Source organism: Onychomys torridus, chromosome 19 (assembly GCF_903995425.1).
Source record: "Onychomys torridus chromosome 19, mOncTor1.1, whole genome shotgun sequence".
In the NCBI taxonomy this organism is placed as follows: Eukaryota; Metazoa; Chordata; class Mammalia; order Rodentia; family Cricetidae; genus Onychomys; species Onychomys torridus.
In genome coordinates, this window is record NC_050461.1 from 26,951,965 (window position 1) to 26,964,664 (window position 12,700).

The 12,700-nt window shown below is 39.4% G+C and overlaps 1 protein-coding gene across 13 annotated transcripts in view; it reads right to left on the minus strand.

Moving 5' to 3' along the window:
* The window catches only part of Ptprk (protein tyrosine phosphatase receptor type K), a 537,197-nt gene that overhangs the window by 91,721 nt on the left and 432,776 nt on the right, over window positions 1–12,700 (minus strand). For all 13 annotated transcript variants that reach the window (XM_036168740.1, XM_036168743.1, XM_036168741.1 and 10 more), the window contains exons 12-13: window positions 6,326–6,599; window positions 2,545–2,581 (exon numbers count right to left, since the gene is read on the minus strand). In XM_036168740.1, the coding sequence (XP_036024633.1) occupies window positions 2,545–2,581; window positions 6,326–6,599 (311 nt within the window). The remainder of the gene's footprint in view (window positions 1–2,544; window positions 2,582–6,325; window positions 6,600–12,700) is intronic.

The following is a 12,700-nucleotide window of genomic DNA, read 5'->3' on the forward strand; positions in this document are numbered from 1 at the left end:
TGCTGTTGTGCCCAAATCCGTGACCCCCAGAGAGACCACCGAGGCATGCCAGAATGCAAAAGCAAGGTTTGATTCTGGATATCCAGAAGCAATACAAGCCTAGGCAGGGACTTCGTCCAACAGATCCAATGCAGTGGAGGCTGGAGGAAGTGCCCACCTCTCTGTAACTTCAGTTTTTATAGGCAAAAACCACAAAATTTCTTAGAGGGGAGGGGGTTAGTACGGGCCCATCCTTGATTGGTCCAGGTTTTCCCAGGCCTGGACCTTGTCTTATTTCAGCTTATCTGTTTGCCCTGTCAGGAGTTTTACAACCCATCTCCAGGGTCCAGTCACGTTATCTCCAGAGAGGGGCATCTCATGGTTAATCGGTCACCACCAGACATCCTGACTTTGTTCTTTTGAAAACACCTGACTTTACCTCTCCAGGGAGGGAGAACTGACTCAGTTCTGTTTATTTTAAGATATCTCTTCCCTCAGCTCTTTTGGGTTTTTAGGGGAACTCTGTCTAGGCCTTTGGTGGGGTTCTTTCAATACTACTGATGGTGGCATGTCCAATTGAACATTTATGAGTTTTTTATTTCTAGAATTTTCCATTTAATATTTTCAGGCTATGATAACTTAAATCATGGGAGAAAAATCCAGATGAGGAAGGAGTATTCTCTACGTTCCCTGAATCCTCAAAATAATAGGGGATAGGCACTTAGTTACTTTCCTTTGGTGAATGGAGCTATTGTAATTTGCCCGAAGCTATAAGGCAAGATCAAGATCTAACCTCAGACAGACTAAGGCCAGAGTCCTTCTCATACTTAGGATGCCACTCTGTCAACCAGAGATCCTGAGAGCCTCAGGATGAAATCATGAGAACAAGGGAAATAACCACAAATGGAAGGAAGCCTTCTTAGCAAGCCTTCTGGGCTGCTTGCAAATGTTTCATATCACATACTACGATCGAATTCCATGATCTATAAACCTCCCTGAAGCATAAATACCAGATAATATTTGTCATCATGCTTTTATTGGTATTCAAAAGGGGACATGGTGACCCCAAAACACTTGAGGCAAAACCAACTGAAAGAGAAGAAAATCCTACATGTTATAATTACTTTAGCTCTTTTTTCCTTTTATTTATTTTTCCTGTCTAAAGAACTTTCTAGCAGCCTGATAAGAAAACCTTTTAAATTCTTAGTGTCTGCTTTAAATCTAGAAAAGCAGAGGTGACACATAGCTAAATGCCTTTCACAGCTAACTTCTAGAAGTTTCGACTTTAACTCCTGATTTACAAGCCAAACCCTAAAATGAAAAACAAAAACAAAAAACCTGTTTGCACATTAGATGCCTCTGCATATATTTTTCTTCTCTTTCACTAGACTTGTTTACTTATTTTTTAACTATCATGAGGAATCTTAGTATCTGAATGGATTCAGTAGGGTTTTTTTTTTTTCCCCATCTGTGAAGTTTCTTTATTAGTCCCATGAGTCAAGGGGAAACTCTTTATTGCCTGCAAAAATCAAGAGAAAAACAAATGCTAATTGAGCAGATTGATAGATGGAGAAAAAGATGAAAGGAGAGATGCCAATATCAACAGAATACGGCTATTCATTGTCACCACCAGTGAATCAGCCACGCTCAGAAATGTGCATCAAATCCTAACTATGGCAACAATGATCTCAGAGGCACAAACCTCTGTGGAGCTCAAGCAGGCATGAAGACAGCTCTTCCTTCTCTGCTAGAAAAGATAAAGCAGTGGCCTCTTCCTCGTTGGGTCATTCAGTTGTTAAATGACATGCAACACACACAGAGGCATCGGAGCCTCCTCCCCATGCGAAATGCCAAATACTCATTCAAAAATGAGAATACACTCTTTCTTATCAAGCCAGCTCACTAAGTCATGGCAGCCAGGGTCAGCAGGCAGTGTTGGGATTGCCAGCCTTCACAGGCATAATTTCCCTGTATTGGTTGAATCAAAATGAACAATTAAAATGTCTTCCTTCGAGTGATGAAGTCGTGGAGCTGTTCGCCCACATCAATGCTCATGTGTTGTTGAACTAGCTTTGTTCCTTTTAAATCAGAACCAAATACAAATGAAGTGTTCACCTGACTGTGTAGACTCACCAGAGCTGAGCATGTTTGATCTGTCTATCACATAGAGGAATGGAGGTTTTGAAGTAAGTGACTTGTGCTTTGAACTGTTATGGCTGAGTTTTTTCTAAGTAGGCTGATGGGCAACATAAGCCCTCTCAGACACTAAATGCAGGAATAAGCCCTGCTAACGTTTCTAAATCCATCTTCTTATCATAACAAGGTTCCTGTAGTTCTGCACTAGTGATGGAATGTAGGACTCTCCTTTTGTCTTAAAGACACCCAAGTGAGTCAGAGAACTTGTCTGGGGTTTAACTGGGTCCCAGTACAAATACGTTGTAATAGAAACACCACATTTAATTGGCCTGAAGCAGGAAACAGAATTCTTTCATTTGGGGAAAGGAATAGAGAATGGAGCTAAAAATAAAAACAAAACAAAACAAAAAAGCGAGCCAAATCTCTTACCTTTTGTAGCAATTCGTACACACTGGGTTTTAGTTTCCTGGTAGAGTGAAATCAAAAGAAAAATGATCAATGTATAGACAATGTTTTCTATTCCATAAACTATTATGATAACTATTATGAAGACACACCTAGGGTTAAACAATAAGATTATGACAAGAGAATTATAATAATAAGGGCATTTCTTTCTCACCATATAGCCTTAGATAATATTTTCAAAACTTTAGAAAGTTCCTAGTAATCTCTAAAGATATGTGTATCTGTTTCACTTTGTAATAAAGCAAGCTGGTATGGCAGAGACAAGTTGTATGGCCTTCTATTTGCATTTTTTGTTGCTTCTTAAGCTATTGGAAAGATCTATGTATCTGCAAGGCTAATATAAATCAGAACCAAATACGAATTTAATTTTCATCCAATAGCTACAGACTTTGAACGAACCTGAACATTACATACGCTCACTTGGATCTCAGCAAGACTAAACAGCTAAGCGATAGTTGTTAAGAAATATCAAGACATCTCATAGCAGTTTAAATGTAATTTATCTGTTTTTTCCTTCCTTTAAATTCAGCTGTCAGCAACTAAATGTTTTCCAACACAGTTTTTTTTTTTTTTTTAACCTACCTCTTCTTACCAAGGTAGATAGAGAAAATAGAAACAGCAGGAATTATTAATCCTGTGAGGTACAAAGAGACACAAGGCTCACAAGCTGTCTTGGGCTCTGGTCTCCTTCTCAGACACCTACTTTAGTCATTGTCTATCTCTGTCTGCCTTTGCTTGCTTTCTTCCGTCCCTCCCTCCACCTCTACCCTCTTCCTTCCTCCCTGACCAATATCTTGTTACACAGTTCTCCTCCATGAGATTTCCCTTGTTCTCCCTAGAGATAATGGAGATAGGATAATAGGTATCCAGCCGTGCAGTTCTGTGTATCTTTGACTATTCAATACCTAAAAAGATGCATCAAAGCCAGTAAAAAAAATGGGCTGGTGTGTCCACTTCGCTGTGACTAATACCACTACGATCAACACAGCCAGTGTGCCCTGCAGACACTCCTGGCATGTGTCCTAAACCCTACAGGACAAAGGCCTTAGAATGGTGTGTTCTCTGGTCACTGCCACCTGGGCTGTAGCTTAGGGAACACTGGACAACATAGCTTATGATCTGGGTATATTATAGCTGGACAGGGCTCAGCACACTGGCCCAATCCTTCTGCCTCCAGGTATGGACAGACTGTTGTCCACAGGATCCTAATAAATTGGTTTTGTGCAATCCTGGATCTGTCTAATGTTTTCTTAGTTCCTTCCTTCTACTTGCATTAGCCAGGGCTCACATACCACAAACACAAGTTTTTCTGAAAAAGAGGCTGTCTTCAAGAAGCATTTATAACTCTATCTTCAGTGGTTTTATAGGTTGATAAATAATGAACTAAATTTATATAATTTCCTCCCAAGTATTTGCTTCGAAAGTATGTCACATATAGAACTGGAAGAAGAAACGTGCATTTCTGTTTCATCACTGTGGCTGACCTTCAGAGTAGGCTGCAAGAGTCTTCCAGGCGCCAGTGTAGACCCTAAGGAGTTCTGATTTCCTAAAAGCAGTCATTGCTGATTCTTGATAGGCATTACCAGACTCTGCTGGTGGGAGGCTCATCAATGTTAAAACTCTTTGTGAATGATACAAAATGTAATGCAGATACTCTAAACCCATGGTTCTCAACCTTCCTAATGTTGCGACCCTTTAATACAGCTCCTCATGTTGAGGTGACCTCTGACCATAAAGTTATTTTCACTACTACTGCATAACTGTAATTTTGCTACTGTTATAAATCATAATGTAAACATCTGTGTTTTCTGACAGTCTTAGGTGGCCCCTATGAAAAGGGTCATTCGATGCCCAAAGGGTTCATGACCTATAGGTTGAAAACCGCTGTTGAACTTTGGTCAAATAGTGGTGGAGATTTAGAATGTCAGAAAAAAAATCCCTTCTAAGTACATGCATTCATCAGCATGCCTGCCACACAACAGTGAGGTTAACAAGAGTTGATTTGGAAACTACCACCTCTTTGAAGATGAAAAGTCAAACTAGAACTGTCTCTTACCTGTGTGCTATTTGTGTTTGGGGGTGGTGGTGCTTACTAATTTTCATCATGTCTCTGTCTTGAGCAACCTCATAAGACAAGTACTTGTCAAGATGTGTGTGGTATGTGTTTGTATCGATGGTTTGTTAATCTTGAATGTCATTTTGATGGGATTTATCACCATGGAAACAAACCTTTGGGCATATCTGTGAGGTATTATCTATAAATTAATTGAAGCAGAAAGACCTACCCTAAATATAGGTCTCATTCCCTGATGGGCTGAGGGGCCCATGTTAGAGAGAGGTTGGGGAAAATACCAGAATTCTTTGCTCTCTGCTTCCTGAATAAGAACCCATATGACCATTCACTTTTTACTCTTGTGGCCATGCCTGGCACTCCATGGACTTAACTCTCAACTGTGAATGGAAATAAACCCTTTATCTCTTCAATTGCTTCTTGCCAGGTATTTCTGTCACAGCAAGTAAAATAACTAAGACAAGTTGGTGTGGACTCTAAAGAATCGAGTTACAAAGGGGGAGAATGAGAAGGGTAGAGCATCTTCAACTATGGCTAGCCTCTTCATGGAGACTGTATTTAAAGGGTCTCTGGCATTTATCTTCACCATATACTACTACACAATGACCATACTGGGTAGGCAGAAAAATACAGCTTGCATGTAAAAGCAGTATTCATATTGTCATGGCCCCGTTAGAAATACAAATTGGTTGTATCCCAATTAAACTATTCATATCATCTCCCAGATGCCACTGATTCTACAAAACCAAACCATTTCTCACGGAGCTCTGCGTCCATCAAAAACGGCCAGTGTTTGTTCTGGATGCGAAACCGTTAAAAAGTTTCTCTTCTCAACATGTTTTGCTATCCAGCCTGCCTTTGTCCAAAATAGAAATAAATAAATAAAAACAACGGAAGTGGCAGGAAAGAAAGCCTTTCAGAGGGAAACAGCAGGACAGCAAAAGGCTAGGCTGTTTCTCTCCACGTGCCCTGCTGTGCCTTCCTCTTCAATATTCATTTGGGATCAGCAGCAGTGCTCAGAAACAACTGTGTCCAAAATAGGAAAGGGAGGGGGAGTCTGGGACAGGGACAGGCAACTTCGGTGACGGCTCAGCACCCAGCCTTCCGCAGGCAGCCTTCCTCCTGGTCTGTCAGCGGGACCGCAGGCGCCCCATTACTTTGTAATCAGAGGCTTGTTACTTGTTATTTACTATTTGGCTTGTACCCCCCGACAAGCTTAGAAGGGTTTATTAGCCCACTGTGGAATGTGTATTCTGTTTATCCTGAAGTAAATTTAATCTTTTGAAGCGTCCACTACTGAGCAAGTGAGGCAAAACAAAGGCGGGACATTTTCTGGGGGTGGAGCCCCCGGTGGTGGCAGCACACCCACCTTATCAAAATCCCTTTGCTCACCCTTGCACCGTGGGCATTCCTGAAGAAGGAGCGCATCGCAGCAGTTACTAGGAAACAGGGATCCTGTGAAATGCTGCTTGGCTTGCAGCCTCAGCCCTTCAGTCAGCTTGCACGTTGCTGGCAACGGAAGAGACGCTACAACACATCCATTTTCTTTCCCTTTCTTTCTCTCCCCCCGCCCCCGCGCCCCATTCCTTTGACAAATGCTACTGAGTGTTTATAAAACATAGCCATAATTTTAGTTTAGATGAAGGGAAAAATCAAATCTCAACGCAATCTCACCTTCTCCACACTGCTCATGGCTTGGAAATAGATGTTGTAGCCTTTGCGGGGAGCCAGAGGAGGGTTCCAAAAGCCTTTATAGGTCCTGTTGTCGCCCACGGTGAAGGGAGCAGGCTCAGGAAGATTCCCAGGCGGGAGTTCTGCCGCAAAGTAATAGGGAGCACCCCCACTCAGGGCGTTCTGGTATGTGACGGGCACCTGGTAGCACTCCATGGCCCCCGCTTCTCGCTTGGTCCGATGTGGGTGCAGTTGCTCCACAACAATTTGGTAAGCACTTTGGGGAAAGGAAACACTTGCACTTAGACATCCAAGGCATTAAGACTTGTGGGAAAGGGACAAAGGGTTAAGAGTGGGCAGGCTGAGTCTCAGTGTATGGAACCGGCATTCAGCCTCTTTCCCATAAAATAATTTCTCATGTGCTCTCCTGCCCTCGATGCTGAGTTCCTTACCAAGGAATTAAGAAAACAAAACAACAATAAGAAAAAAAATTACCATAAAGCGGATCACATTTTCAAGGAATGAAAACTAAGGCGCTCTTATAGGGACCCTGGTACTAACCAGAGTCATACCCTAGATTAAGTTCTTTGTCTCCTATTTTTAAGTGGAAAAAGTTAATATTTTTACCCTGTGAAATTACATCAGGGAAGGCCCAGCTCCAAGGCACACCAGAATGATGGCCTCCAGGACACTCTGGAAGCTGTTGGCGGCAGTTGTCACAGGCTTGGGGACTCAATGCACTGACAGGCTTCTCCACCTCCTGACCTGGCCTCCATCTCCACTGCCTCACAGCTATGCAGATCCAAAGTACAAGTGACATTCGACAAGGCGGGCACAGATGGACAGAAATCTGTCCCCACAACCGAAATAGACTGCTTCCTTCTTCTGGGCTTGTTAATAATGAAATGTTACAAATTGGAGAGACAGATGGCATTTGGCCTATTAAAACTCCAACCTGAACCACGAGTCCTTTTCTTTAAACACCTCAGAACTTTTCTACAATTACTGTTATTTTATAGAGGTGATAAAAGAAGAAAAACCCTGCAAATTTGAAATAAAGGTCTCTGAATCACTAATTATTCTTTGTCAAGTTCTCAAACTCCTATGTCAATAATATCCTTCCTTTGTGAAAAATGACTCATGTTAAAAAAAATAGGTTAAGAATATCTATGAAACTTGCCATTATTATTAATATATTACATGTACTTTTATGTACAAATAATGAACATATCTTAGAATTGCTGAGAACTGAAAGAAATGAACTGTAGTGGTTTGTTTAAATTGCACAGGAATAAGTTATGGGTGGGGCTCTCTGTAAAATCTTGAGACCCCTAGGTAAACGTGCCTCATTTCAGCCTTCCAGAGGGGAAAGACAGCCAGTACTCAGCTGTAGTAGAGAGGAAGACTGCTTTTTGTTAAGAGACTTCCAGAGAGACCAAGAAAGAAAACCAAGCTTGCATGTAGGAAAATAAAAAATTTTCAGGATAAAGAGAGAAATTCCAATTTAAATATAAGCTGTTATACCTAGAAGCAAAAGACCCTAGAACCTCAAAGAAAGAATTAAGTTTAATTTACAATTATAGTTTTATTTTCCTCTTATATATTGAGGTTCCCTTTATTTTTCATCAAAATATTGCTAAAGTGCTAAAAGGTTAGTACCTATTTTTTCTTGTTTGAGATGGGGTATAGCTCATATTAATGGCAGAACCTGAGATTTGATCAAGTAACCAAAGCAGAAATCTCTGTTATTTCAGACTGTAGATACTGAACCGTTCTCTATACTTCTGCCAACTTGGGTCACCAAGCTTAAAGGAAGGCTCCAGACAGGTTGCCTGCTCTCTGCCTCATCTAGGGAGTGACATTTGTCAGTTGGAAATTTAGAAAACAGCAAGCAGAGCCCTCCAGAAACAAAGAAGGAAAGAGCAAAGTTGACATATGCTTGCTAAGTAGACCTAGCCCTAATTTTATTTGGAATTTATCATCCATATTTATATGTTAGATGCTTCTATATCCTGTGTATAAATCCACACACACATAGTAATAGATGTATCATACTCCCTAGACAAATCTAACCTTATGCTTTCACTCCAATTATCTCAATTCAATTATCTGTCTTGGCTTATAATCTAAACTAATCCCTGGAAACAAAATTCTTAATTTATCCCAAAATCTAAAAAAAAAAAAAAAATCTAGTATACATTATATCTCAACTCATTTCAATAAACTGACATATTTAACATTTCATTTTCATGTTTTCCCATTTCAGTTAAATATAGGAAATATGCAAGGCAGCCTATAGCTTTCTGGTTTTATTTGGGGCAAAGCAAACTGTTACTGGGAGAGAGAAGGGAAGAAAAAAAGGTACAGCCTACAAATTTAGAGACCTTGAGTGTGGGTCCATCTGCGATAAAAATCAACAGTTTGGATCAAGCCTTAAGATTTGACATATCCCATTTAAAAAGAAAGTTTAGAGTAGGGATGGTTCTTTAAGATGTATAAAATAGGGACAATTCCCACTTATGCATGGGAATACTTTATTAACATGGACTTTAACTTTAGTGCATCTTTTATTTACTAATAAAGATTATCCAAGAAATGAAGCCTATCTTTGTTACTGAGAAGCAGAGCAAAAGAGATGTGAGTTCCTATAAGGTTTCTGTGTGTCTTCCTTTCTTCCTTAGTGTGTTATGAACCAAATGATTAGGACCCCTCTCCACAGTTCGCACGTAAAATCTTTTCCACGATACGTTGCTGTATTTGGAGATGGGGAGTCTAGGAAAGCAATCTGGATTAGATGAAGTCTCAACAAGTATTGATATTGCCATCTTGGACTTCCCTGTTTTTGGAGAGCTATGAAAAATAAATGTGTGTTCTTTGAGCCACCTAGGATTTTGTTATGACAGCAAAAGACTGGTTATATAAATGGTTTTTCTTCAGAAAGCTTGCCTCCAAGATTACTATTATTATTATTACATTACTGTTTGTGCGATGACTGAAAAAAGATGAGAAGTTAGAAGAGACAACTGGATCTCATTCCACCTCCTTTCACTCCACTGTCCACCCTGCCAAGAGAAGCATCTTCACTGCCTTGGACTCAGATCAGTGTCTGAGTAGTTTTCTATGTCCGGAGTATTTACTCCATCAGCCCATATAGCAGCCATTTAATTTTATATTTAAGTATGGTTTCAAATTGGATAATGGGCATTTAGCTAGGCATTTGTAGTATGAACAAATCACATTTTGGTTTTTCTGGTGATGTCTTCACTTGGAATATATCCAAAGCATTCTTTTTATAATAATTATTATTATTTTTGTCACACAGAAAATGGCCTCAGAAGTTCTCAATACTGTTTGAATAATGAGGATATTCTTAATTAGCTTTCTTCCTAGGAATTTGCATCTGTTCATTCCTTCACTGACTTTATTCAACAGTGAAGCATTGGGCAGTTCCATATAGGCACTGACGATCCTGAGGTGAAAACAATAACGCATCCTCATCAACTTTCTATTTGCTTTTCTGTTTTTGACATTACCAAAATTCTTTCTGTTGTGGAAATGCTTTGTATGCCTTAAAATTGTGATACACACACACACACACACACACACACACACACACACACACACTACCATCTTTAAAACCCCTCCACTTACAAACTGTAACTTTCCTTGGTTGGTGTCTACAAGAAAGCAACACACAAGGACATTTCTCAGTCACCTTAATTCAGCATCACACTTCTTTTTCCTCCTTACACTTAAACCAAGCTAAGTTGATTTCACTATTTCTCTTCTAGGACATAACTGGAAATACCTTTCTGCTTCATATTGTTTGTTTGTTTGTTTGTTTTTTTCCTGGCAGCACATTAGAAAACTCAAGCATATTTCCAGGAAACGAAACTGGTCAAAGTCTCCAGTGGCCTCTACTGTCATTAATGGAGCATAGCTTTCAGTTAGCTCCCTGAGGCTAAACCCCTGTGCACCTATTTCTTCCTTTATCCAGGCACACAGAGAAGGCCGGAGTATCATCTGTACTGACTTGACTGCAATTGTGGTGAATTCTCAAAAAGTGTTTGCATACATAGTGCTACTGAAACAACTAAGTATCGTGACAATGAGAAATACTACAGAAGTTGGGACACAACTCCAAACCACTGTTGATAAAGGGAGAATGTTCCCTCTCTGTTCAGTTGGAGAAGATGTTCCTCAAACACATCCCACTCCAAAAAAAAGAAAAGAAAAAAAAAGAAGAATCTAGTTTTGTCCTTGCTCACTTCTTATTCATCAATTCGAATTAATTAAAGGACAGAGAATAAGAGAAATCAAATTAAGTCTGAATTGACTATTGGCCTTATGATTTTGTTTCTTAATGTTTTTAAATTATTGAATGGAATTTAACTCTAGTTAAACATTAGTGGAGCTTAGGGCTCTTATAATTCAAAATATCCCATAATATTTTAATATGTTTATTTTGTGGTGAACCTTTCCTATTCATTAAAAGATGGTATTTTTCTTTCTGCACAAAGACTCTCAGCTGGCATTAATTAAGCCCTCACTTCTTGTAATTTTTCCTCATCTTTTAGCATGCCATTTTTCCTTCTTTCCCCTTTTTTGTAAGTCAGACTCTATACTTCATACTGTGACTAAGATTATACCAAATCCTTGTCCTTTACCTTCTCTCTTGCTCTCACGATTTTCCAAGATGTGTTATTCATTTGAAGCTATGACCAATGTTATTTGCACACCATACACACTGTCAAGGGTTTCCTCAAAAATCTTCAGAGTTAAGATACTTCTGTCAAGAATAATTATCTGACTGCTTCCCTCTCCAGTGTAGTCTTTGAGATCCAATGCATACATACTTTGAGGTGGAGGGAATAGATGGAAAAGTCATAATTACACTAATTCTCTATAAAAATACAGTCATTAATTCACTGATACCTTTCATCATGCCACAACCACATTGGTCATAACCCTCAGGACTAGCCTCAGAAATTCTGGGGCTGAAACAGGACTACAGAACACTGTCTTAATGAAATGTATTGCTGGCATGATGAACATGGTACATTATGAGCACAGTGTGGTTATACTGTTAAAATACTGCATCTGACATGTTTCTTCCTTATTAGATTATGAGCTCATGAAAGACAGCAGCTATTCCATTTTTAACTTTAGTGTCCACTCAGTCATTTATCAAATATCTGTTATATGCTGTAAAATATTTTAAGTGGTATGGTCTCAATAATAAACAGTAGTGGATGTACCTGATCCCCAGAGGCTAAATTTCTAGGAAGATACACACACACACACACACACACACACACACACACACACACGCACACACACACACACGCACACACATATTTAAAAAAACCAAATTCACAATCTGTAAAGAAGGAAAAAGTATTCTGAAGAAAGATGAAGCAGAGGCTGGAAGACGGCTCAGTGGTTAAGAACACAGGATGCTATAGCTGAGGACTTCAGTTTGATTACCAGCACCCACATGGCAGCTTCCAACAATCTGTAACTCCTGTTTCTGGGAATTTGACGTATAATTGAGTTGGATGCTCACCTTTATGTTCAGAAAATAACACAGAAAGATTATGCCCATCTATGTCTACTTTGAATTCAAGTCAGTTTGTCATGATGGTGAGTAAGACAACCAGAAAAGTATCTTCTATCTTTAACTATATGGGGTGAGACACACTGTATGTCAATGGATGAAAAATAGCAGCAATAATGTTCAGCTGTGCATATGCCATGATGAGCCAGACTATCAGCATGCAAGGTTGGCATGGATCACTTCTATATTCTGATCTGTGATTCTGCTACACTCTCTCTTAAAACAGACAATTTCTTAATTAAAAAATTCTTGTTCTCACTGTAGTTCATGACTACATCCTAAGTTCTTCACTAAAAATATATGATTCTTAGATCCAAAATTAGATTATACCCTCACATAAAATCACACTAGAATGGGTCCTTGACTACCAAAAATATAGTTTGTGCTTGGAAAATTTTGTAATAAAACATACATCTATTTGTAATACCTTACCACAAACTCAGCATCAATATAAAGGAAATCCCTATGTTTATAATATTCTGCTGCTTAGAAAAAATTAAGAGAAATTACTTTGAGTCACGGCAATGGTTGTCAAGTGTCAAAAAGGGACATTTGAAGTTCTAGGCAAAGTAGGTATCAAGTTTACATCTTTTGGATGATTATAAAAGGTTAAAAAAAATGTTGAAGATCCACATTTGCCAGGACTGAGTTACACACATTGTTCATTAACAGCCCCAGGAAGCTTGGTGTACAATGGGAAGCCGGAGAGGCTGGTCATGCTGAGCATATCATTTAAGTTGTTTGTAAACTGAAGAGTTTGT